Genomic DNA, 26894 nt, shown 5'->3' with positions numbered 1-26894 from the left:
TGCCACCTCAGCCATCAATGATTCAACTTGGTGAGTTCGAGCAAGTAAACGTTGGTCCATATTGGGTATAGAGCCCGTACATTGAACGCTGAGAGACAAGGAGTCTCGAACGGCCAACTCATCAAATCGTTTTGAAAGGATTCTGTTATCCATTGGAGTGAGAAGATTCCTAGTTACCATTGTAGCAGTAATGTTATTCTTCATCACAGAGCCCCTAACTGTAAGAGGACCATTAGAAGATAAGAAGGACGGACTCCATATATTATTCTGACGCTGCTCGTCTGTATCACTCCTAAGACTCAAATCTAAGCAAATGTTAGATGGGCAAGCCATTTTCATAAATGATGAAGGAAAAAGGAGGTCAAATAAAATCTCAGAAGTGCAAGAAAGGGAAAATATCTACAGGCAGCAACTTTCTGAGCATACTCTTGAACACAATTGATGTCTCTATAAAAGAAGAGGCAACAGAGCTACTTGTTCAGAGATCGAAGAAGCACCGCTCCCTGAATTTCAAAAGCCAGATTTTCCTGAATAAAGTTCGTTGGCATTTTTCAGATGCAATCTCAGTTTTTTTGGATATCGCATGCAACTTTGTCAAAGATCTCTAACAAAGTTGAAAACGCGTAAATCTTACTGTTCTAATTACACAACAGTTGCTGACAAAAGTAAAGGCACATCATCACTACTTGCTATTGAAAAATCTCTATAAATGTCGACCTTCGTTCTCCATAACAAGGCAGACTTGCAAGAATACCCAACTCTTCCTCATCTTCGAGAATGCATCTTCAACAAAGCATCTCGAAATATTCAATTTTCTTCCTCTCCGAGAATACCTCTTCAAACCAGTCACACCAGAGCAAGATTATCTCATATCATCAAGGACGAGAGTAAGAGTATCTCATATCATGCAATCTTCATGTCCTTTCATTTATCCTTGTTTTTACCTGCAAAGACAAGGATAAAGAAAGCAATATGTTGAAACTTCCACTCAAACTTCTGGTAAGGAACCGACTGCCTAGAACATTTCCTGATTGCTTACCTAGAATTGTTCTCGAGTACTCATCTTCAACTGTTGATAGAGCTGGGTCTCAAGTCATCAACACCGCAGAATAATTGGCTTGTCGTTGGCTTTTTACACTGAAGCTGCCACACATGGATGAGTCACCAAGAAGTGATGTACCATCCAAATACAAGGTTTGCATTCCACTTCTGCATTAGAAGACAAATACTAGAAGAGAAGATGTCAAACTTGCATAGGGAAAATACCACTTCAACAAGGGGAACAAATAAGGCAAGTGAAAATAATACATTGAAACATGTGGAGACAAGCACAACAAAACACTTGCTAGTTCATCCCCGACAAAGCCTAAGATTACTTGTCACATGAAGCTCCTCATGGTCCAATTTCATTCAAGATCAAGTCTAGACAACCCTTGAAGAAATCACAAGTCCAATTCAAGATCAAGTGTCCACCACCCTTGAATCAAATTCAACTCCAGATAAAAGAAGTAAATTCAAACCTTTGGAGGAAATCAGAAGACCCTCCAACCCAGTTCAAGAACAAGCATGTGGAAAGTTAACAACAAGTAAAGCACATCTTTCGGCAACTCTTCTCGCTAAGATACTGAAGCGAAATGATCAACGATCAGCCTAAATGATTCTCATCAGGGGGAGCATCCGAAAATAGATCAAAATTTTAACGAGTCAATCATCCAAGGGTGAGTGTTGTAAAGGTGACTAGATGGCTGGCCACTAATCACTATGTTGCTCGTGATTTGCTTCTATAAAAGCAAGTGGAACACAACACACAAAATGAGAAAAAAGAAGTTCATGGAAGAGGAAGAGAGAAAAGAGAGGAAGAGGAGAGGAGATAATAGAGAGAGTTACTTTTGTACTCCTATTATTCTAATTTATAATGAAAGCATCACCGCTGCTCCGAGGACGTACTCCAGTCACACTGACTGTAGAGGAACCTCGTAAATTTTGTGTCTTGTTTCTTTTATTCCACTGCACACACCATCGATTTTACAACAAAACTAAGTTATTGGAAGAAATTTAGAAAACACAAACACCACTACAACTCAAAGTTAAAGTCAACAGAAACCAAATGGTAGAAATTGAAAAAATATATGGTCTTGAATCTGAGAACTTCCTCAAAATTAACAGCAATAAAATTTCATATAATTTGTCAAAAACCAAATTAGACAAAGAAAGAGATAATTTCAAAACCTTGTAATGCTAAGTCTTCGTACAATTATAATAATATATGGTTGAAGCATCTGTTGCTCAATAAAAATACATTCACGTCCAATTCATGAGAAATCATGGGAAAGCAAATGCAACTGATAACGGAATCATGAATATGAATTAACTTGCCAAAAAGAAAACTTGTTGTAGTGTGCCACGAACATCCTCCTATGCTCACGATGATAATTAAGTAGACTAAATGACAACCCATAAAGCATACAAATTCAGAAAAGATAAGGTTTCAAAACTGCCATAAGAAAACACAGAATATATAAATAGGGAATCAAAAGAAGAGAAACGGAAAAGGAATAAAAAACCAAACAAAATTATTATTTGGGATATACCTTTTTCTAAAATGCCACAATCATCAATGTCCAACAAAAACAATCCAAAATTTTTGAAAAATACAAATAAATGCTCAACTAAAAACGAAAGAAAACGTAGAATAAGTTTACTTGTTCCTCCCCTCATTAAACTAGAATACAATTGACCACTAATATTCTTGTCATCCTTTTTAGCCTGAAAAATTTAGTAGAAACATATTAAACTAAACAAATTTTTCATTTCTGTCAACTCCTAAAAATAACCTATGCAATCCAAAAAATGTTGATATAAAGTCAGTGTATCAATGCCTGAAATTGGCACTTGAACTAACAACCTCCTTCGTGAATATGTTTGTTTGCTGAATGGTTTTAGCTGAAGTTGTGAAAGGAAATGTAATTTCTTGAAAGAAGGAGAAAACGCAAAGACGAATAAGTGTAAGTATTCATACCTGCATCAAATTTGCAATCTTTACCTACAAAACCAAATTACATTTTTCAACAAAAAAGAATTAGCCTTCAATTATTAGTCTAAATATTGATTTGCAAACACAATGTAGCAAAAGAGCTGTTCAATAGCTCATTTTGGATTATAGGAAGTCCATTCAAAGAACTGAAAAAAGCATAAATGAAAATATTCAAGGACCAACCATTTTTGGAAACCATTGGTTCTAGTCTTGTGATCTTTGATTCATTTAGCGAGAACCAAATTAATTTGAAATAAAAAGAGACCTATTTGTTAAATCAACTTAGAATTTAAAACTAACATAGATTGACAGTGAAAAGAGGTATTCGCACAGACATAATGCAGTACACACGTGTAATATACAATTGAGTAAGATACTTTGATGCCCTGTGGATCATTAATTGTTCCCTTGAGCCACAATTTTCTTTGAATTAATATAAACCGGATAAACACAATCCATCTCTTTATATCCACGTCTCAAATAAAAATAAAAATTCTACACAAAAATGTGACACACAGAGTTAGCTATCACATTGCTTCCCTATATCAACACAAATGTATGGAAAATAACGACAAATGAAAAGAAAAAAAAGTAGACAGATATCATATTTTCATTGTATATGCCATAAGTAAGACAAAGATCAATTCCAATTAAAGTTAAAACTCATTGGTTAAAATTGTCTACACTACACATATGCAAATAAATTCCTGATAAATTAAGAGAAAAAATAAAGGTACGTAATATATCAATTTATGGTTGGAAGCACCTTGACAATTAGTAAAAGGTCATCTCTTACAAAATTGAAAATAGAACGATGTGAACTCGAATATAGATGAATGAACATAATATTGTCTTATTAGCTAAAATTATAAATTGAGTACACTTCAAAATACCATATGGACTTGAACATCAATTTGGTTGTGAATTACACATTTTGGAATTTCTAGTAGTAGACAGATAAAATGATGCAAAAAATGAATTACCAATAAAGATCCAAAGAGCTAAAAAATTATTACCTTTGGAGAAAACAGGTGTTTGGCCACTAAGTTGCTGCAACACCTTCGAACAAAAAATAATTAATGTTCAAGATGTGTGAGATAGATGGTGAGGATAGCAAATGGGGTACCTTGGTGGCTCTCGTGAGTTACACATTTTGGATACCTCAAAATACCCTAATAACAAACATAAATTCCTTTACTATATGATAGTAGTACATAATTTGTGTGAGATGGATGGTGAGGATAGCAAAAGGGGTACCTTGGCGGCTCTCGTGAGTAGATCTCCGCTCTCATCGATGTAGATGTTGAGGACCAGCTTCTGGACCTTGATCTCCCTCACGGGATTCGCTTTCTTCTTTTCAGAGCAGTTCCAACATGGGAACCCTTCCCCCATGTAATACACTATGCTATCCACCCAATGAATAATAACCGTCCTTAATAAACAGTAATCGCATTTTGCATCTCCATCCCTACACTTGAATAGCCATGGCAATTAGCAATAAAATATTACTATTTTTTTATTTATAAAATAATACAAAATAATTTTATTTATAACAAGAAGCAAATTAATCAGACTTAAGAATCGATTGTCTGCATTGACTAAACAAAAGAAGAGCTAAACAAGGCAAATTGATCAGAATTGGCAAAAATGGCATCTCCAAATCCAACCAAAATAGACCAATTGAAGCGTATATTTTTCAATAGCACACAAACTACTCAGAACAGGAGTCGGAATTACAAAAAGTTAACCCCAAAATGAACCGAAACACGCCATTCGAACCGAAAAACTAGCAATAGCATTCTCAAATTATCCAAAACTACAAAAAACGTAACTCCACCATGAATGGCGCTGTCGTACGTGCCTTTGATTTCATCCGGGGATGTGACCCTCAAGTTGTTCTTCTCCACCACGAATCTCCCATTCGCCATAGACAGCAGCATAAACCCTAGAAAGAATCTCAGCGTTGCTGATCTTTGCAGCTCCATCATTCCACAAGATAGCAGAAAATAAAATAAAAAAAGGGATTTTTTGAATCGAATTTACTGAACACACACAGATAAAGCTAGTTTTGTTTCTCAATTCTTCATAATTTGTTGGGTTTGTGAATTTGTTCTGAAAAACCCAACAAAAAAAATGAAAAAATAGAAAACTGGGCTTTGCTCAATCTGTGGTTTTATATAACAGGCATCTGACGTCCGCTGATGTCAAACTCACCTCAGGCGCTTGGGCTGGCATGAATCCACGGGCCTGGCACTCGGGCTTGCTCGGGCTCCCTCGCCAGCTAACGCTGGACTTCCTCCCTCGGGCAATTAGGCCCTCTGCTGAGGCATGTCCATTAAGCAATTGCTCCCGCTGGAGCTGCTCTCAACAATTCCCACACCCCAAAAAAAAAATAATAATAAAATAAAAAGCAAAACTCCCTAATTTATGAAATACAATCAAATAAATAAACCCATATGATTTCATGAAGCAAGAAACAAATTCACTTAGAGGCAGAGCCATATAAACCCAGAAAGAAATTCAAACATTCCAAATTTCTGAAACAACATATGACCATAGAGATTGAGCAGAGAAGAGAAAAAGAGAATCCCAAATAAAATTCTAGAGAAAGAGAGAGGACTCACCGTGAAATTAAAGCTGCTTCAGGAATTTTTTTTTTAATCGGGACGAGATTCACGTTTTTTATTTCTTGCAAAAAGAGAAAAGGGATTACATGCGGGGTTCCTTTTTTTTTAGCAAGACTACTTGAGGCCAGACAATGTAGTCGAAGTAAAGGTTTGAAAGCAATAGATTTGTGTGAGAGAGAGAAATGGAAATAGAAGGAGAAGTCAAGAAGATTCCCACTCCAAGGGAAGAGGATTCTATACCCTCCTATTCCTATCCCCTTCCATCCTCTCCTCTCACACATTATTTTTTGTCTTATTATCTCTATAAAAAAATCAATATAAAATGTTGAAGTGGCTTAACCGTGACCGTTCAAATAGGAGGGGATGGAAGGGTAGAGATATTAAGAGGGTAGAGAATCCTCCTCCCACTCCAAGATGGTCGACACGTGCAAAACAGGTGAACAGCGATTTGTCCAAGTAGAAGGTGCAACGATGATAACGCGTGAGCAAGGAGCGTAAATATGTCCCTTCACTATGTAAAAAGTGATAAAAATGGTTGATAACAAAGGAATTATTGGGCATTTTTGCCAGTTTACTACTGGTGAACAGTATTTTTGTGTTGGGTTTTAGTATAGGTATAATGTATGGATGTAGATGGAGAGTTAAGAAGACAAAAGAATGAGTTTAGGCTTAGTGAGTTTGACTAGAAATTGTACTAGCTGGGGTGTCTTGTCAAAGCTTGGATTATTGAGGTGAGTGGTTTATGTAATGTGTTGAAATATCTTATTTTCTGATAATTGAAAATCATGAGTTATTGCGGGATATACTCTATTTTTTAAAATCTTTCTCTATTTCAAGTCAAGCATGTTAGATTTGTTGAAATGTTTTCGAAGTTATTATATATGGTGATATGTGGATTATTTAGATATGTTCATGAAACATGAGAACTTTAGAGTTGGGACAATTTCAATTCTCTCACAGCCGAACTAAAAGCAATTGGGTGAGGCTTTTCAAAAAAAAAAAAAAGCAATTGGGTGAGTGAAAGTGTTGGTTATTGATCATTTGATAATCGTCACCGCTGAGTCATTGCCACGTGTGTCTTCCTATCTAAGGAAGATCACTTACGTCTCCCGCAGTGAGATAACAAAGAATCACCCGCCAATAACACCGTCCTGAAGACGGAGTCAAACAATCAAACGGCTCTAAGCTGCACCATCTTCCAATAAAACTCTGCCTGTGAGATACTTTACCACCTCGCGCATAATGTTATCATTTATAAACGGATAATCCTTGATCGCTTTTGTATATTTCGCACCTGATAGTTCGAAATAAGAGGCACTGGGAATCTCAATTTCATATCATCAGCCTCCGGAGAGAGCTCATTTCGTTCTGTAAGTTTCCTTCCATCTCTTCCCTTCTGTAATCTTATCTGCGATTTTTTTTTTAATTTAATTTTTGTCCTTGATACGTTGTCATTTTTTATTTTTGATTATTTATTTTCCTAATTTTTTGCTTTTGTTTTTGTTTTTTATGAGGCTGATGATCTTTTTTGGATGTTGTAATTGGTAAAAGTGAGTGGTGATTAAGCTTTGGCTAATTTGAATTTTTGAACTTTCTTCTTTAATGATTGAATATTTGGATGTGTTGGTGGAAACCCATTTTTATATTTGTAAATTTTGATGATGGGTAATTGGGTATGGCTTAAAATTGTATTTCTCTGTGTCTCTGTGTTACTTTATTTGTAATTGCTCATGAAAAGTGTATGAATTCATTTAATGGCGGTGATCACTGATCCTTTGTGAGTTATTTTATAGCTGAGCTCTCCTCATAGTGCTCATGTTGCTGCTGAGTGTGAGAGAGAGGTATCGTGTGGAATTTGATTACGGGTTTGATGTATATGATCAATTTTTGTTGTATTGCAGGGGAATACTGGCTTGAGACGCTGAAAATGAAGGCTGGAAGGATTTTGTTGCTTCTTCTTTGTTTGAATGTGGTTACGTTTGGAGTGGTAACGAATCTTCCTCTACCTACAATATTTCCATATACATACGTACATACATATATATAATGTTTAACAATTAATTCCAGCTAAATTTTGATTTTCTTTTCTTATTATCATTGGTTTTGTCTTGAATGCAGATTGCTGATTTGCCAACATGCCCTGCATCAGATCTTGGAAGTGGGTGTGGTGATTCTGATGAATGGGAAGGGGAATTTTTCCCCGGCATTCCCAAAATTAAGTATGAGGTAAAGGGTGAAAACCACTCTTATTATGATAGACCTTTCCCATTCTATATTGTTTAATTCCTAGTAGGAATAGAATTGAATTTCTAGAATATTTTCCTCCTACTATGTTACTCTTGGCATTCTTACGATTAACAAACTTTCAGTTAATTTGATTTGGAAGACCGATTGCATTTGAATATCTTTATTGTTTCTGTTTGGCCAAAATTTCAGAACTTTTTATTCTTATTAATTGAAGAAAGTTTTCTTTACAAAAATCTTCGTATGGAAATGTTCAACTTTCTCGATTATCTTCGCCCAAATATATGACCTCGTATTGTCCTTCTTTCAGGGCCCTTCTACCAAGAACCCCCTTGCATTCAAGTGGTATAATGCGGATGAGGAGATTCTTGGGAAAAAAATGAAGGTTGTTTGTTCTGTATAATAAAATTTGAATTATCAAGCAGTTAATGGCTTGTGACTGATGTTTCTTCACTACATAGGATTGGATGAGGTTTAGTGTTGCATTTTGGCACACATTCCGTGGAACAGGAGGTGACCCATTTGGTGCAGCTACAAAGAATTGGCCATGGGAGGATGGAACTAATTCTGTGGCTATGGCAAAGAGAAGAAGTGAGATTTTGACTGTTACTTCTACCCTCTGCATTTGGATTGATGATTATTGAGCTAATGTAATGGATTGATGATTATTGAGCTAATGTAATACATATTCTTGTATAAATGACGATGCAGTGAGAGCCAACTTTGAGTTCATAAACAAGCTTGGAGTTGATAGGTGGTGTTTCCATGACAGGGATATCGCTCCTGATGGCAAAACCTTGGAGGTGATACACTTTCTAGTTTGCTTATATAATTGTTTAAGAATGAGAAAAGCAAATTGGGAGATAGGAATTGCGTTGCGCTCTCAAGGAAAGTATAAGATCATATGAAGCCGGAAATTGTTCATTGACCTTGTTTTGCTTGTTGCAGGAATCTAATAAAAACTTGGATGAAGTGGTGGCCCTTGCTAAAGACCTTCAGGTAATTTTGCATCAATATACCAGCACACAATGATACGATAAGTTGATAGAATATGTAAGGGCAATTATTTTCATGCAAATAAAAGTTCTGTTACATCGGTTTAAGATGTGACATATGCAGTCATACTTAGTTCTCCCACTTTAGCCATAGCTTAGAGGGTGTCTGATAGTTCTTTTCAGTCACTTTACTGTGGAAAAAGAGATCAATCAATCATACCCAGCCTCCAAAACCCCATGCTAATCAATGTTGTTTCTGATATCCCAACAAAGTCAAGTGGAAAATGTCAAATGTCCAAGTATTTATGAAACCACATTCTTATTAAGTTCTTTGGTATGCCCTGTAGGGAACCAAAATTCGACCTTTATGGGGCACAGCTCAGCTGTTTTTGCATCCTCGCTACATGCATGGTGGTGCGACTAGGTAATCTTTGTAACAAATAATTAATATACTCCTTTTTGCATGGACTAATACTCAAAATGCTTTACAGCCCTGAAGTAGGTGTATATGCATATGCTGCTGCTCAAGTTAAGAAAGCCATTGAGGTTGGTGTTGGTACATGTAATCCCAAACAAATAATCTTGTTTGCATTTATGTATATGTAATTCTTTACACATTCTGCAGGTTACACATTATTTAGGGGGCGAAAATTATGTTTTCTGGGGTGGCCGTGAAGGTTACCAGAGTCTCTTGAATACTGACATGGGAAGAGAGCTTGATCATCTGGTGTGTTTTGTTTGCAGTTATTTCAAAATAAGCTTCCTTTCAGTGATATTTTTTTTTTTTTCTTTTTTCTTTTTCTGTCTTGTAAAAACCCTCCTTTAGCAACTGTAGTTGAAACCTATCAAGGAATACGCAGCATTTATGCTACCATATTGCTGTAGCAGTGTAGCCTATCCATCGGTTTCATAATGAGGCCTGCCTTATTACATAGCATGATCTTTTGTGGGTATATTTACAGGCAAGGTTTCTTGAAGCTGCTGTTGCCTACAAGAAGAAAATCGGATACAATGGTATACTTGAGTTAAATTTATACCTAAGCTTAATACCAGATAGTTTTATAACTTTGACTTCGACTTTTATACCAGAGTGATTAGTTTCTCAACATTTCTTTTCAATTTTGGTACACACTACTCAGGGACATTGTTGATTGAACCCAAGCCTCAAGAACCTACCAAACACCAGTAAGCTATTTGCTTGATTATTAGACTATGAGTAATTTAATATGGTTTTCACTCATCTGTTTGTTTACCTGTGAGATGATTTTGTTAGGTATGACTGGGATGCTGCAACATCAGCAAACTTCCTGCGAAAATATGGCCTTATAGGTGAATTTTAGACGTACCCTCTATATTCACGAGTCACTTGACTTTGTTACTATTAGTTTTTGGTTAAGCTCCAAAGTTGGCTATATGAATGAGTTGAGTTGTGAAATTTTATACAATACAGTAAGTGTTTTATATTTGGTTTTTGTATTCATGTGGACATGTCATTTTGTACTCCCTTTATTTGAATTCCTTACGCAAAAGTTTTGAGACATTGAGAACTATTTTTCAATCATATAAACTTAAGTATTCTTTACTTTTAATGAGTCATACTTAACAGCGTCACCCCATTTCTTTTGTAGGAGAATTTAAGCTTAACATTGAGTGCAATCATGCAACACTATCTGGTCACAGGTAAATCACAGCTTGTGCCTTAAGCTCTTCTTAAGCTAATGCTCACTCTATATTTCTCCCTCGATTTGTATGAGCACATCAGAAAATTTGAACTCCACCAAACCTGTAAAACTTTGCAGCTGTTATCATGAGCTTGAAACTGCAAGGCTCAATGGTCTACTAGGAAACGTTGATGCAAACACTGGAGATCCTCAGACTGGTAGGATTATCTCTTTGGAACTGAAACTATATATGAATAAAGTTGTAATACTGTGATTTTGTCACTGTTGCAGGATGGGATACAGATCAGTTTCTCACAGATATTGCGGAGGCAACTCTGGTTATGCAGAGTGTAGTAAAGAATGTATGTCACAAATGACATCTATTTTGGCTTCTTGTTTTAAGATTTAAAAAAACTTGTGATTGGTCGGGCATGCAATTTCATGAGTTGATTTATTTCTTTCCTCTCTTTATCTCAGGGAGGAATAGCACCTGGAGGATTCAACTTTGATGCCAAATTGTCAGTTCCTTATGTTGACTTTCCATTTTATTGTGAATGCATACATTGTAATATTTTTACGCTGATAGCTAAATCTTCTTATGTTGTTTTTTTCTTTTTTACCCTTTTTATTAATGATATATAGACGAAGAGAAAGCACAGATGTTGAGGATTTGTTCATTGCTCATATCGGCGGAATGGATACCCTGGCCCGTGGCCTCCGTAATGTTGCAAAGTTGGTTGAGGTAGTGCGCTCGACTCTCATCTATTTACTTCTCAACAGATTATGATTTTGTTTTCTGCTTGCTAATCATGATACTATGTCTCTTCATTTCTGAATTACAACATTAAGGATGGTTCTCTGCCTGACCTTGTTCGCAAACGATACAAGAGTTTCGATACTGAAGTTGGGGCCCTTATAGAGGTAACCACTTTCAAACACTTTGTCTGGTTTCGTGGTTTTAAACGGTCTAGATGTCTAATGCATGGTAATGCACCTTCAACAGGCTGGTAAGGCTGATTTTGAGTATCTTGAGAAGAAGGCAATAGAATGGGGTGAACCAACAGTTCCTTCTGCCAAGCAGGTAATACTTAACATTCATTTGAGCTCCTAGCATCAAAGATCCAACAATCATGGATAATTTTGCTTCAAAACTGGCACTGCAAATGCGTATAAATAATTGAAACAAAACAGTGGACGCCTCTGGAATAATATTAAAAAAATGTCTAAGATGAAATTGCTCTTATTATGCCTGTCTCGTGCTCTGCATTCTGAGTGTCCATACATATTTCTATAACTAGTGATGAAAATCTAAATAGGGGATGGAAGATCCGAGAAGTGCGAAAAAGAAAAAAAAAACTCCTGGAGTTGTACTCAGTATTTCAGCTTCCTTGAGAAACGATAGAGAAAAAAAAATGATTCATTTGCATCCTTTTTGGACGAATAAAAGGATTCGTAGAACATGTGTAGCATTATGCATGCTGCTAGTTATGAAGAGAACATGAAAATACGGATGATAACATTCACTTGCTGCTGTCCTAGTGATTCTTTATTTTTGTTTAAGATACGTTCTAATATCAAGTTGTGAGCTTCGTTTCAGGAACTTGCGGAGATGCATTTCCAGTCGGTTTTGTAAGCATGCAGAGTAGGATACTGGGTGTCGTTTGGTAGAGATAATAGGATATAATAATATTTAGCAATAAAGGACGGTGTTTCCTTTGTTCTGGGAGCATCCAAGTTACCAGTTGATGTGGATCCTTGTAACCATGTAGAGTTACATATTACTTATCTACAACAGCGTTTACACTGAGCTTTTGAGCTGTGATTTGGTAACTTGCTGTTTAAGGTTTCGCTTTTAAATTTGAACAATATGTAGTGCATGAAATGGATCGTGAAAGGGCAAAGGCGGCCGAATTTGTCATTTTAGTATTTTCTTGAAATATTATTTTGTCTACTTGTTTTGGTTAGAATAAGATGTCTTAATTGTTTTGGACATGAAATGATAGACACACTCATGTTCATGTTTAATCATGTTTATCGTTTTTCGTTTGATTTATTCATTTTGATGATAATAAATAAATGAGGCGTGAGAAGCTAAAAAAAGCATGTAAAAATCGTCTCTTTTGAATTTGTCCTACTTTTTCACAAAATGATTACTAATGGAAGACATGATATAAAATCATAAGCGAACATCTTTTTTTGTATTATGTTTAGTGAGAAGATTTTTAGTAGCTGCACAAAGAGGATTAAAATCTCATAAAATACTTGTAAGAGTATAAGGTTGTTTTCACAAGGATTATTTAAAGCAATTTATGTAAAATCAAATCTTAATTAATTAATTGAAAATAAAGTTTAGAAAATGTTGCTTTGTGTTAAAATAATAAAAATGAATTTAATAAAAATAATTAAAGAAACTAGCAAGAAAATAAATTTTGAGAAACTAGTTTAAAAACACACGGTTTCGAAACAAAGATAAAAAGACACTAGGGTTCCTTGTCACCTTAATAATAGTATGTAGTTTCACCAATCACTTATGAATGATCCATGCAACTTTGAAGGTTAAGTTTTCCTACTTCATATTCTATTTGTGGCATTCAAGATATAATGTAAATCAAACATGCAATTCGTTTGTGACATTCAAACCAAATGTAAACATGCATGATTCATTCCGCTTTTAGAAAACCTTTTGAAAAACCATGCAACTCTTAAAACATGACATTCGCCTTAAATGAACTTACAATTATTAACCACAATAAGCATTCTTCAATTTTCGGGCCACATTTCAAGAAATTGCATCTAATTACTTATCTAAAACACTCTAATGGTAGCTAAGCAGTAAGATATAAAGAAAATTTAAACACAGTGATTGACAATTCCAAGTATGCATGCATAATATCATAAGCAATTAAATATAGACTACATATTTATACTAAGGCTCGGGGCCTTGCCCTAGAAAAAAGAAGTTAGTTACCCATATTTATAATTAAAATCAAAGGAATTTTTATTGAATGAAAAAGAGTGAAAACACCTTGTAGTTTGAAATTTTCAATTCGCCAGAGCCTTCGGCAATCCTCTCAAAGTTATGCCGAATCCTTAGGGTCGTCCCCTTTATTTATACTACTACAATTAAATCCGTCCTAGAAAAAGGTCTTCTAAAAACTAAGAAACAAATTAAATTAAGAGAAACTAGGAAACAATCTCCTAGTCAAACATGGAGAATTTGCCGGCTTACTAAATAGTCCAATTTGGGCCTAAATTAGCTTCAAAACAGATTCATCACCAAAAGACACCATTTTGGACTTCAAAAGGCCCAAATAAGCCTAAAACATCAATTTGATAGCACTGCGCACTAGTTTTTTATTTCATCGTCATAGATTAACCACTTGGTAGACAAATCTGAAACTTTGACACAAACAAGTTAAAAGACTCACGAACATCCTCCAATTAGAATCACTCCAAAAATTGTCTGCTCGATCACCTTTTGCTCAAGAGTAAGTCACATGTTCTACATTAAAAATATAAATTAAAATATCAAAATTTCACGAAAATAAATAAGGAAACATACTAAAAATAGGGTACAACATATAATATAAATTCAATACTCATCAATTAGCCCGTTTTTCAAAGTGGAGTAATATCTTCTTTCTTATTGACACATTTTTCAGCCACGCGAATTTTGGAGAATCAAGTAATAAGCTTCTTTTCATTTTAGCGTAGAAACACAATTTTTGGCTCCTAAAGCTTCGTATCAAAGCATTGTCCTGGAAAGAAATCAAGAGTTCATTTGGGAATTGTTTTTTTTTGTTGAAAACACTTTTGTAAAGATTTTATATATTATTTTTATAGTTTTATCAAACTTGTTATGTAATAACTTATTGTGGAGATCTTTATCTTTTATTTGTATTTTATTTATATTTGTTAATTCTTTGGTTAATTTCTGAAAATTAAATTTAATGAATGGTCTTGAAAGCTGATCTGGGATGGAGGGAGAATCTGATCCGAAGGGGATTCCCGCTACCCTACTTCCGACGCGGCGGAGAATAGGAGGACAGGACATGTCGATATGTGAGCCAACCTTTGTCAGACTGAAAGCAAATAGATTGTCATATGAGAAAATTAAAAATAGATGCCTCATTTTAGATTTTTTTAAACTAAACATTTAAGCTTTTTAAGTTTTTTATTAAGCTTTTGAAACATTTGATTAAGATACTCAGACTTAAACTACTTCAGATTAATTGAAATTAATTTATATTTAAAAATCTGTTATATATTTTAAATCAAATATATTTAAGTCTAAAAATTTAAACTTTTCAAATCTAAATGTACACCTATGTCAAATGGAAACGTACTAACATTAAATGAAAACATACCAAAGTCAACCAAAAACATATCAACCCCGAATTAAAGCGTGCCCAATTAGAAACTATATTAAAATGAATATTCATCTTTTTGAAAAGTTTAAAAATATGTTTGATTCATACACAATGCTTTATATAGTCTTGCTTTTTGGTAGATAAGTCTCTAGAACAACTTTTAGTTGATCGGAGATAAATCCTTATTATTGTAGATAATGCTAAATAATAACAATAAATCATATAATTTTGAATTAACAAAAAGGCTATTGTTTGTTGACTAATGACTCTTTCTATAAAAAAAAAAAATAATTAATTAAAGTAATTCCTCGTTATTAGGACAAAAAGTAATAGAACTTATGTTTTGAAAACAAACGTACCAAAAATCCAAATGTACCAAGAAGCTAAATAAACCAAAAATTTAAATGTACCAAGTAACTAAATGTACCATTATAATCAAACGCATCGATATAACCGAACGTGCTTAAAAACGAGTTTTGTTACATTCTATTTAATTTACTAAAATAAATATTTTAATAAAAAATAAAAAAATCTTAAATCATCATAATAAGAGATGCATAAAAATAGGAGGAAAAAAGGAATGCTAACGTGAATAGACTTCTAATAAAATAAAATTAAAGTACCAAAATTGTAGGGAAAATATTTAATCAAATTTACAAAAAGAATATATGACACACCCCAACCGAGATCAGGGCATGCTGGCCGTCACGTGGAAGTGACGTAGCCATGTGCACAGTGCGGAAGCTAAAAACAGTAATATAAAAGTACAAATAATTAAAAACTAGCAAATATAATGTGATAAAGTATGTGCTAGCGAAAGTAAGACGCTGAATTCAGAGCTTTAAGCCTACAGCAGTCCAAAAGAAACGATACAACAATAGTGCACCCGAAGGTGACCCTACGTAGGTGAGTGTCTGTCAGAATGCCGGGACGTCCTCCGGGAAAACCACCAAACCCGCTAAGCTACTAGAACCTGGAGGGGCGCAAAACAAAAGCGTGAGTGGGCAAAAACAAAGCTCTTTGAAAACCATTTAGTAAAATACATTCTAACCCCTCGCCGTAAAACCTGTATACTTCCCAGAAAATAAACATATATACGTATGAATAAATATGCCAATCATGTTCAAGGGTATGCAAATCATGCTCAAAGGTATGCCATATCAAAGCCTCGTAATGATATGCAAGTGCCCAGGTATAATTCACATCAATATCGTGACATCTGACGGCCGGAGTCCCCTAAGTGACCTGTACGGCTGAATTTAGAGCCCAAATCTCAGTTTCCATAACTAAACCTGCCCACGAGTCGGAACCACCTAAAGTGGTCTGTACGACAAGCCTGGGTGTAAAACATATAACGCTCTAGTGCTACGATCACGTGAAGGCTATGCGAATAATCGCGGGCCACCTACGAGTCGGAACCACCGATAGTGGTCTGTACGACAGGACTGTGCACCTAACTTGGATTCAAGCTGAGCGTGTGGTGCGGGAGGTGAATAACACGTGAAAGACTGTGCCCTACTCTGGGCAGGAGCACTAACACCGGGGGTGCAGGTTATGAGCTATCTAAGCATCTCTTACCACTATTTAATGCAATCGTTAAATAACGCTTACCTGGCACTTACCTGCGCCTCCTCAGCACCAAATATAAATATGCATATGTGTGCCACTACTAATGCATATGATAATGCGTAAACAATAAGGATATGGTGCATGGCATAAACAAATAACCCCTTTTTAAACAATTTCTGGGAATATAAATGTATATAGGTATATACGGAAAACCAAAAGCCCACTCACTGGTATGTGGAAGGGTCGTAGCCCCCCTGCCTCGAGTGTGCACGCTCGTCCTCGGGATACGTGTCACCAATATGCGAATTAACTATAAAAACGTTAACTTTAAAGCACACAACCGTTCGTTCAAAATAACTTCTCATACATTGCTCAAAATGGACAAATGAATATACCAACGTGATCTACACAACCTCACGATCACACCCATATTTTTAAAATAATTATTGGACCTCCCACGCGCCCTCACGCGCCAAAACAGGCACGGACCCACGCGCCCCCACGCGCGGCCACGTGCCAGGCACACTGACGGCGTCAAGTGACGCCGTCAGGAATATTCCGTTGAACTGACGGAATATTCCGTTAACCCTAAACTGACGCCGTCAACGTCCGTTAGGAATATTCCGTTAAACTCAACGGAATATTCCCCTTTCTTCTCCGGCCAGTCCCCCTCGCCGGCGCCGTCGCCGTCGCCGGAAAACCTGCAACTCGCCATAACTCGCTCGTTTTTCCACCTTTTTTCACGTTTCTTGCACCAAAATCAACCTTAGAGCTAGTAGAACACGATCCTACAAGTTTTAAGGCCTAAAACTACAAGATTATACCTGTCCAAAACTCCAAAACTCGGCCAACTTCGAACCAAGCTTTCCCGACGTCCAAATTTGTCCAACGAAGCACTCCCAAGCTCTTGGGAACCTCACAAACACAACTATAAGCTTCAAATGTCCAAAAACTCACTAAATTAATCTTGCATGAACAGTAGCTAAAACGGACATGGCGATTTCGACGTGAAAACGTCGAAGTTCTTACCTGAAAATGGCACCACTGGACTCCTCTCAGCCTCACAAGCACGATGGTGGTCTTGGATCCCTCGATCTGTGATGTTTTAGGGTAGTTGTGTGTGTGTCCGTACACTTTCAAAAGGAAGAGGAAGGATAGAGACTCGGGAGAGAGAGAGAGAGGGACAGGGAAAGAGACTGAGAAAGGGATAGGGACAAGGTGTGTGTGTGTGTGGTCCAACTCTGGCCAACACCACACAAAACAACCAAAACATAACAAAAACAAACTAGGGGTAAAATGGTAATTTCACACGTACGTTTCAATAATTCCGGGACGGGATGTCACAATATACGTTTAGTGCATGACATTTAAAAATGAAGCGTCTATGTATTAAAACATCCCTTGCCATTTACTCATTATTGTGTAACCATATACGATCGTTGACTACTCGAATATGCATGTTTTAAACATGGTGTCGGTCGGTTGAATTATTCCTACGTATGCATGTTTATGACTCTTTGGCTTCTTATCTGTGGACTCACTTTTCAGGAATGAAGTGACATTATATTATCATATAAACGTTATAATCGTAATCATTCATTTTTATTATTATTATCTAATGATGATTTCTACAACAATTTAAAAAAAAAATGACCTCTACAAAAGTTCATTGGAGATGGAAACTGTTTAGCTATCTATAGAAATCAAAGAATTCATTTAATATGAAACCATTTAGTTATTCAAATGAATAAAAAAAAAATTGATGTTTTATCAAAAAAAGGTTTTACTAGTGACCATAATTGTCACTTTGTTCAAACACATATAGACAGGTAGATTAGGCATTCCAGTTGTGTTTTATGTGTTCGTGTCATTTTCGTGATGATAGTTTAACGGGTTGTGTCATGTAACACCCGTTAAAATAAACAGGTAAAATGATCAAACTTGAATCGACCCATTAATATTAATAAGGGATAATATGACTCGACCTATTACCCGCTAAAGAAAATATATTTTAAATCAATAAATAATTAAATGAACAACATAATACTAAATTAGTATCCACATACCACATTGTCACATAAATATTATTTCTAAACATAGAAACACTTTGTCTTTCAAGTATTACACTCCCCAAAATAAGAGCCTAATAAAAAAAATATGAGTACATTACTACAAAATAGTCTTTTAATTAATCTAGAAGTGTAATAAATATAAAAAAAAATATATATATATAAACGCTCATAATGACAAGATCTACAAGTTTTGTGAAGATGTCAACTCTGAAACTCGCCACTATAATCCCATAAACCCTAGATTTAAATTTAACTATTGATTGTCGTTTACGTTTACGTTTACGTTCCATTCTTCTCACCGAATTTCGTTCTTTTAGATTTTCTTTTTTGATAACATGATCTTTTAGCAGATGCAAAAAGATGAATAGTTTGGATCATTGATAGAACGTTCAGTTTTTTACGGTTAGTGAAAATATTGTTCATAATTTATAAAGACTCTAGAAACTAGATAACATCGATTCACATTTCAGTTAATTGTAAACATAGAAATATGATATACATCAACAATCCGAATTGTTCATTTTTCTCCATTAGGTAAAAGATCATACTTTCAAAAAAAGAAAATTTGAAAAATGAAATCCGGTTATAAAAATAGAGTATAAACAACAATCGACAGTTAAATATAAATCTAGGGTTCATGGATTATGGTGCCAGATTTTGGAGTTGAGCCTTTCGTGAAAGCTGTAAAGCTTGTCATTAAGAGCGATTATTTTTTTTAACATTTTTCACACATCTACATTAATAATTATGAATTTTGCACTCAAAAAAAAAAAAAAAAAACTATTTATGAGGGTTTGGAGGGTTTTAAAAATCTAAAACTACGATGTAATTATTGTCTAAGCGTATGACGCAATCATGAACATTTATATATTCTTCACATTTTTCAATTTGTTCATTAACTATTATGAATTTTTATTTATTTTGAACTCCCCCTAAAAACACTATTCATGAGGTTTGTAGGGCTTTAAAAGTTCAAACAATGATATACCCATCGTCAAAGGTATTTGATGTCGAATGAGAATCCTCTCTGGATACTCTTTGTGAGGATCCTGAGAATCCTCAAATTGTGTATATTCATCGTACATTGTGCAGTCAGAAATCATATTAAATACTTTTATTTTAAATTAAATATAAATAGTACCTGACGAAAACTGACCGCACGATATACGATTAATGGACATTATTTGAGGATCCGGAGAGGATCCTCCTGGTTTGATGTCTACTCATTAATCTTTTTTTTTTTCCATCTCTCCGTTGGTACTTTTTTTCCAAGTTTTCTTGATGCTTTTGTACTGTTGTCAACTTATTTAGATAGATACAAGTAATTGAAATTCATAATTATATTGAGCTACTTAAGAATTAATGATTAATGAAATAAGCCGGATTTTCCAATTTTGATGTAATGTGAATTTCTAACTACGCTTACTATTGAATAAAAAGATTTTATATAATCCCTACAATTCTATTACATTCGTAATTTTGTTGTTGCTACTGTTTTTAATTTGACAACTATATTACTTTGTAAATTTGTATTTGGGAATTTGGGACTTCTGAATTGAATTGGACTTCAAAAGTCAGGTTTTATGTTCTCTTTTCATAAGGGAAAAGGGGACCGTAGTGTCGGGCCTGATCTGATCGGACCCCGGACACGCGAGAGCCCAGCCCGGGAGGAATGCATGGTTCCCCGGCGCTTCGTGGGACGGACGTTTGCAGACCCCTCCCTCTAATCTAACCCGGCTCCTTCCAATTGCTCTGAGCAGTGAGCAATAGTCATCATTAGCAAGAAATGGGCGTTGGAACAAGTCTTCCTTGAATTCTCAGTTAGAGCATGTTGCATTTGCAGTTGCAATCTGGGTCTTGATTTATAGTGTGTGGCTCGCCAAATCTCTTATGGCATGACTAAATTTTCCCTTTCGCAATGTTCTTTAATTCAATTGTCAGTAACCACATCATATGGTTTACAAAATTTGGTTTAAATAGTTGGTCTCGCTAGTATTACCCATTAACAAATTACTTATCATTGTGAATGAAATTAATAAATTTGTAAAAGAAAATTGCCAACCAATTTGTCCACAAAAGGGGCATTATTTGAGATTTTGCCCTGGGCTTTTGAAACCTATGGACCTGCCCTGTAAATAGATGACTAAACGTTTTCCATATTGAATTTTTTTTTCCTGAAATGGTTTTTAATTTTGACAAATGCAATAAAAATTTCGTTTATCAAAACAAACATATACAAGAAGGATCCATATAGGTACATTTCTTCTATAACCAATCTCTTGATCATGAGATAAATTCTCACAAATTTGCAAATAAAGAACCCCTACACGGCTACCACAACAACCATGAGCAAGCAGTACAAATCTACCACAAAGACGATAGATGCAACATACCTAGCTCTAGGGCACACAAAATCCATTACATTAATAACAAGGTCACAAACAACTCACTGAAATGATTCAACCTAGACCCACTAAACAGAACAAAACAAAACAAATAAAAATTACCTAATCCAAGAACAAAACCATCAATCAACAAGTCTCCATGGTGAGGTGCATACCGCTTCTAGAGAAATCTTTAGCTGCCATGGGAGCAACCACCACAAATTTGGCAAAGTAAGGTGGCTTAGTCACAATCAATCAAGGAGCGCACAACCACCATGAAAATCAAGCTATATGATGTGTATCTGACTCCAACACAACTAGAAGTCCTACCCAAAACCATAAAACTAGCCCAAAATCCTAGATTTAGGAAGAAAACTCTTACAAAGGTTGGAGGGTTGTCTGGAAAACGGTGGGAATGGGAGGGGAGAGTATGTTAGGCATCACCAAACCCAGTGAAATTAGGGAAAAAAAAAATCAAAGAAGTACATTGGAGGCACAAGAATGGGAAGAGGGAGGTGGATAGGTGAATGAGGGAGAGGAAGTGCAGAGAGTGGTAGGGGAAGAAAAACTCGGAAGGAAAAAGGGAGAAAGGCTAGGAGAAAGGTTGGGAGAAGGTGGGAGAGGGGTTGCCACCGACCTTAAGTCAGAGCTAGGAGAGAGAGAAAATGATAAATCTAGAAATTTATTTTAGATGATGATAAAGAGAATGAACACTTTCTATTAAGAGGTTTCATCGTAAAATGATGGCACATCGTCATTAAAGAATAAATTACTCGTTAGCTAAATTTTGTGTATATCCCAAATAGATCCTCATCTTCGTGAATGGTATGGGCCCGTATAAAATCCAAATAAAAAAATTTCATGTGATCTTCATGCAAGATTTTTCTAGTTTTATTACCACATGATATTGAAGCTCCTAAATGTTGGTTCAACACTTTTGTTGATGTGGGACCATGATTTTCTAGAACTGGAATAAGGCAGACCCGAATACAGATACTTCAGAAGTCTGCTACGGACTCACTAGGTTTGAGCAGAGTTGGATCAGACAGAGCAACGATGCCACCATCATCCTGTTTCGGGACAATAGGCAGAGTTCTAGCACTTGGTTTGATCTGGATATGGACTCAATTAGATCCTTTATGTCTTGGAGTTCCTACAATTTAGGAAATAGTGTGCGCCGCAAGTAATCATAACTCATAGAAGGGTGCAATATCTACTCCTAGATATCCACTAGTATTCTCCTGGCTTAGAATAAGGATTCTATCCTAAAAATGTCTCTCTACCCATAATATAAATATTTCCATCTAGGGTTCATCTCCGGTAACATAATCTAAACACTTGAATTCTCTTACTCACTTCTTGAGTCTGAAACAATTCACTAACTTGACCGTCAGAGCCCAGGAGAGTTAGATGACCCAAATATTACAAGCCCTTCACTTGTTCGGCATCCGTCTCCCACTGGCTTCTCATGAACCGTCGACCTCCGAGCCCTTCCACCAGGAAGAGACCCAGCACGCCGACCTCGACGCAATAGACCTAACAGTGCTTTTTATGTAGATTTTTTTTCGGATATTTTAAATTTTTTTACTTGTACGTACATTTGCATTAATAGTATAAATAAATAATTTTTTTTATTTATTAATTATTTTCTTAATTTAATTAAATATTTTGAAAACATTATGGAATTTAAAAAATAAAAAAAAGGTTTTCATTCCCCTATATTTTATGCGATGAAGCTATTCTTCGCCACGCAAGTGCCATTATGTGATCAACTGCATTTCCTTCGTTGTGCAAACACTTTTTCACGAGCTTTGCGGGACTACAGGTTTGCAACTATGTTTTCGTCATGTTAATATTTAGAGGACAAAAGATGTCATTGCAAGACAAGCTTCACTTCGCCGCAAGAAGTGTTCAATGTAGTAGTGAACGTTTCACAAAGACCTACTTGATCCAAAGAAAATAATTTCGATGTGTAGAGATGAGATCAATCTACAAGCCTATATATGGTAAAGCATTCATGTAATGATCTTTTGGCATGTACACTTAGCCCCAAACACTTTGAGAGTCAATATGAGAGTATGTCATGTGAGTTTAAGGTTAAATTTGAGTGAATCATGTAAGGCTTAATTACATTTGTGTAGTATCAACTTTAGGCTATATTGCTCAAACACATTATGTTTTAGAAAAAGTGCTAGTTTGTGAATAAGGTTTCAGAACTACATGTGTTTACTCTATCATTCTTCTTGGTACAATGATTTGCTTCTCATACAAATTAAAAAAAAAAAATTGTATCATCTGCGTTTTGCATTTTATTATGTGTTTTTGAAGCATTTGTTTAGGGGGAGCTTAAGACAATATGAAAGATGTGTTTATTTCCATGTTTATTTTTTTTTACTGTTGCTCTGGTTTTCTTTCCCTTCTGAATTTATCGTCACTTTCATTCTTCCAAAGTGATTCTAGTTCACAAAAAGGAATTATTTTTTTCCGTCTCATTTCGTTATATTCCGCTGATTTCACATGATAATCACCTCGAAGGTAAATCTTTCATGAAATTGATGCCTTTTTCTCCATCCTGTTTGACATTTATTATTTCACTCCTACTCTTAGGCCTTTAATCTTTCTAGATGCTTTTATTTTTAACAACTTATATCTTTTGTGCATCACATATGAATTCTTGTTTGAGTGTGTGCAGGTTACAGACTTCAATGTTATGCATGATCTTTAATATTATTATGTGTTTGTAATATTTTGTTTGAGGTTTTTGTCTAGGAAATGCCAAAGGAGGAGATTGTCACTATAAAATTGGCAATTCCTAATAAAATGTCTATGTCTATAACGTCTAAGACTAGTACACATATTTTATTTTAATTATTTTAGTTTAAGTTTGTCTCTCCTGCTCTCAATCACAAAAATGACGCACTCAGGTAAGTTTGGCATGCACATGCATATAGTCTAAGTTCGTATCGATTTGATTTATTTATTTTAACAGTCTGTTTTGAATTTGAGTTTAAAATTCTCTGGGAATATATTTGTTTGTGTGGCTGGCTGTGTTAATTCAGTTCGGGCTAAAACTTTATATTATATGGGTTTAATAGTTGTTGATTCAGGTTGGTTTATATTCATATAGTCTTTATAGGGATAGTGCCGTGGAAGCCTACTGGTAAATACACCTTAGCCTTTGGTTAGTATTTTGATAATTCAGTTTGTCTTCTGCTCTATCTCAATAACTTCATGCTAGCTACTCACGTTTATCATGTTTGGTTTTTTTTTTTTTTTCAAATACTTTTTAATCTGATCATATGTAGTCTCAATCTTTTAGATTTTTAATTCCATTTATTGGAAGAACAAGACAAGCCGTCCTATATTGGAAGAACAAGCCGTCCTAAGCCGTCCTACCTTGTCCTAACAAGCCGTCCTAAGCCGTCCTACCTTGTCCTACCTACACACTTGTATTCTTCCAAGCCGTCCTACCTTGTCCTACCTACACACTTGTATCCCTTAATTTAGGGTGATTGGACATAAGCCTTCCCGTTTTTCATGCATATAAATCCTTGTAATCTTGTAGAGAAACATAATGAGAAAAAGCATTCTCTTCCATATTTTCCACATGGTATCAGAGCCGGAACCTTAACCGCCTTGACTCCATTGTTGTCCCTTCTCTTCTTCTGCACATTCGTTTTGATAATGGCAGAAGATAATCTTTTTGGCTCAGAAGCTGAAAGCTTCACAGCTCCTCGCCCTAGTTTTCCAGAAGCTGAAGTCAACCCAAACCAACATTTGTGTTCTGTGTTGTTAAATAAGTTTAACTATCTTCCATGGTCCAGATCAATATCTCTTGCCCTTGAAGGAAGATCCAAACTTGGATTCGTCAATGGAAGTATTGAAGCACCTGACGTCGCATCGCCGGAGTATGAAGCATGGTTGTGCAAAGACCAGCTGGTTATGTCGTGGCTCCTCAACTCCATGGATCCTAAGCTGTCTGAAATTTTCAGTTTTTCAGAATCCTCTAGTGCTCTTTGGAAGGCAGTCAAGGACATGTATGGAAATCAAAACAATGCTGCTCGAGTGTTCCAGCTTAAGAGGAATCTCGCAAGTCTTCAACAAGGTGATAAATCCTTTGTTCATCATCTCAGTTGCATGAAAAACATGTGGAACGAACTAGATATGTATCGACCACACACTATCGATGCTGCCGTACTGTTAAAAAGGTCCGAGGAAGACAAAATCTTTCATTTGCTTGCAAGTTTGGGTTCTGAATATGAAGATCTTAGAAGCCATATTCTAATGAATCCCGAACTTCCATCATTTGCAAGTGTTTGCACTACTATCCAGCGAGAAGAAGTACGCAGAAAAGTCATGAATGTTGACGTAAAACCTAGTGTGTCTGAGGCTAGAGCTTTTGTGACAAATCACAAGTCATTTGGAGATAAAGTATACAAGGGAAAAAGGCCAGATCTGAAGTGTCTACATTCTAATAATGTTGGACATCTAATAGATCGATGCTGGATATTGCACCCTGAGTTGAAGCCAAGGTTTGAGAACAAGCCTTTAAGAGATCATAAGGGCTCACACGCTAGACCATATACAAACAAGTACCATGCTGCTGTTGCTACATCCATCGGTGGGTCGATGAACTTTACAGCCAATCCGGCTGACTTGTTGAATGAGTTCTCAACCTACCTTCAAACCAGAAAAGGAAGCACAGGTGAAACGTCGACTGGGGAAAGTCAAACTGCTCTTCTTGGACAGTTTGCAGGGTTCTTAGCTGAATCTGGTCATGTACCTCAAGGAGACATTCCAGGTATCATGTGTGCTATTTCAACTGCTCTAAATGTTAGTCACTCTCATGATTTTTGGATTATAGACTCAGGTGCCACAGATCACATGACAAATCAATATTCTAAGCTATACGATTTTGAAAGCTACACTAAACCATCACTAGTTTCTGTAGCAAATGGTAGAGGTGTGCCAGTTCTAGGTAGAGGGAAAGTTAAACTGATCTCAGAAACTGTTGAGTCCACAGCGTTATATGTTCCATCTTTTCCTTTTCAATTATTGTCCGTAGGAAGGATTACAAACTCTCTAAACTGTCGTGCAATTTTTTCCCCCCACAATGTTGTTTTTCAGGATCTAGCCACCAAGAAGCTGATTGGTGAAGGTCACTACCTAAATGGGCTGTACTATTTTTCAGAGGACCTCAATGTTCCAAAGGGGTTCCAAGTCAGCTCAAACCTAGAACATCGGTTGTGGCATCAACGCCTAGCTCATCCCTCAGAATCTGTGTTGTCTACGTTATTCCCTAGTTTATGCAAATCCTCCCTTGTATGTGAAATTTGTCATTTGTCAAAATCTACTAGACTCCCATTCAATTCTTCCATGTCTAGGACTAGCAAGTTGTTTGAGATGGTGCACTCCGATGTTTGGGGACCTGCACCTCTAGAGTCTTTTGATGGTTATAGGTACTACGTTATCTTTGTTGATGATTTCTCAAAAGCCACTTGGTTGTACCTCCTAAAATTCAAAAGTGAAGTTATGGATGCTTTCAAGGGCTTTCATAATCTTGTCATGAACCATTTTTCGTCCCAAATTCACATACTAAGGTCTGATAATGGCACTGAATATACATCCAAAAATATGACTAACTATTTGAGCACCCATGGAATTATACATCAAACAAGTTGTGTAGGTACTCCTCAGCAAAATGGAATTGCCAAAAGGAAGAATAGGGACCTACTTGAAAAAACCAGGACGCTAATGTTGCAAATGAATGTGCCTAAGAGGTTTTGGTCTCAAGGAGTTCTTGCAGCCACCTACCTTATCAACAGATTGCCTAGTCGTGTTCTAGATACAAAATCACCATCTGAGGTTATGCAAAACAAAAAAATTAATCTTTCCCATCTGAGAATCTTTGGATGTACCTGTTATGTTCATATTCAAT

The 26894-nt window shown here is 35.9% G+C and overlaps 2 protein-coding genes and 1 long non-coding RNA gene across 15 annotated transcripts; 1 reads left to right on the top strand and 2 right to left on the bottom strand.

Annotated features, from left to right (window-relative positions):
- Positions 1 to 504: 504 nt before the first annotated feature.
- Positions 505 to 1711, bottom strand: LOC125470905. Its single transcript, XR_007253277.1, has 2 exons — positions 1040 to 1711; positions 505 to 944 (listed from the first exon to the last, which is right to left on the bottom strand). It is a non-coding gene; the product is annotated as an uncharacterized LOC125470905 (long non-coding RNA).
- Positions 1712 to 1937: 226 nt separating this feature from the next.
- LOC103929229 lies at positions 1938 to 5861 on the bottom strand. 13 transcript variants are annotated; one of them, XR_007253275.1, is made up of 7 exons: positions 5659 to 5860; positions 4867 to 5392; positions 4292 to 4502; positions 4161 to 4206; positions 4051 to 4093; positions 3020 to 3043; positions 1970 to 2007 (listed from the first exon to the last, which is right to left on the bottom strand). XR_007253275.1 is itself a non-coding variant. In XM_048570707.1 (6 exons), the coding sequence occupies exons 2-6, from the start codon at positions 4905 to 4907 to the stop codon at positions 2000 to 2002; spliced, it is 327 nt and encodes a 108-aa protein (XP_048426664.1). In that variant the 5' UTR covers positions 4908 to 5392; positions 5659 to 5861; the 3' UTR covers positions 1990 to 1999. The 13 variants fall into 13 exon arrangements, 2 of the variants coding, with proteins under 2 accessions (XP_048426663.1, XP_048426664.1); XR_007253276.1 differs by having other exon boundaries at positions 1993 to 2007; positions 4051 to 4084; XR_007253274.1 differs by having other exon boundaries at positions 1938 to 3043; positions 4051 to 4084; positions 5659 to 5859.
- Positions 5862 to 6884: 1023 nt separating this feature from the next.
- LOC103929228 (xylose isomerase) lies at positions 6885 to 12512 on the top strand. The gene is made up of 21 exons (XM_009338381.3): positions 6885 to 7031; positions 7563 to 7648; positions 7780 to 7887; positions 8216 to 8290; positions 8367 to 8496; positions 8617 to 8708; positions 8854 to 8904; positions 9248 to 9324; positions 9392 to 9446; positions 9526 to 9627; positions 9863 to 9914; positions 10040 to 10085; positions 10174 to 10229; positions 10529 to 10580; positions 10700 to 10779; positions 10853 to 10923; positions 11039 to 11079; positions 11204 to 11303; positions 11411 to 11482; positions 11565 to 11642; positions 12159 to 12512. The coding sequence occupies exons 2-21, from the start codon at positions 7589 to 7591 to the stop codon at positions 12192 to 12194; spliced, it is 1434 nt and encodes a 477-aa protein (XP_009336656.1). The 5' UTR covers positions 6885 to 7031; positions 7563 to 7588; the 3' UTR covers positions 12195 to 12512.
- The last annotated feature ends 14382 nt before the right edge of the window (positions 12513 to 26894 follow it).

The sequence above is a fragment of a genome, unplaced genomic scaffold (genome assembly GCF_019419815.1).
Source record: "Pyrus x bretschneideri cultivar Hongxiangsu unplaced genomic scaffold, Pyrus_bretschneideri_v1 Contig54, whole genome shotgun sequence".
NCBI classification, from domain to species: domain Eukaryota; kingdom Viridiplantae; phylum Streptophyta; class Magnoliopsida; order Rosales; family Rosaceae; genus Pyrus; species Pyrus x bretschneideri.
The sequence above is the reverse complement of the archived record's forward strand: the minus strand, read 5'-3'. Positions and strand labels throughout refer to the sequence as shown.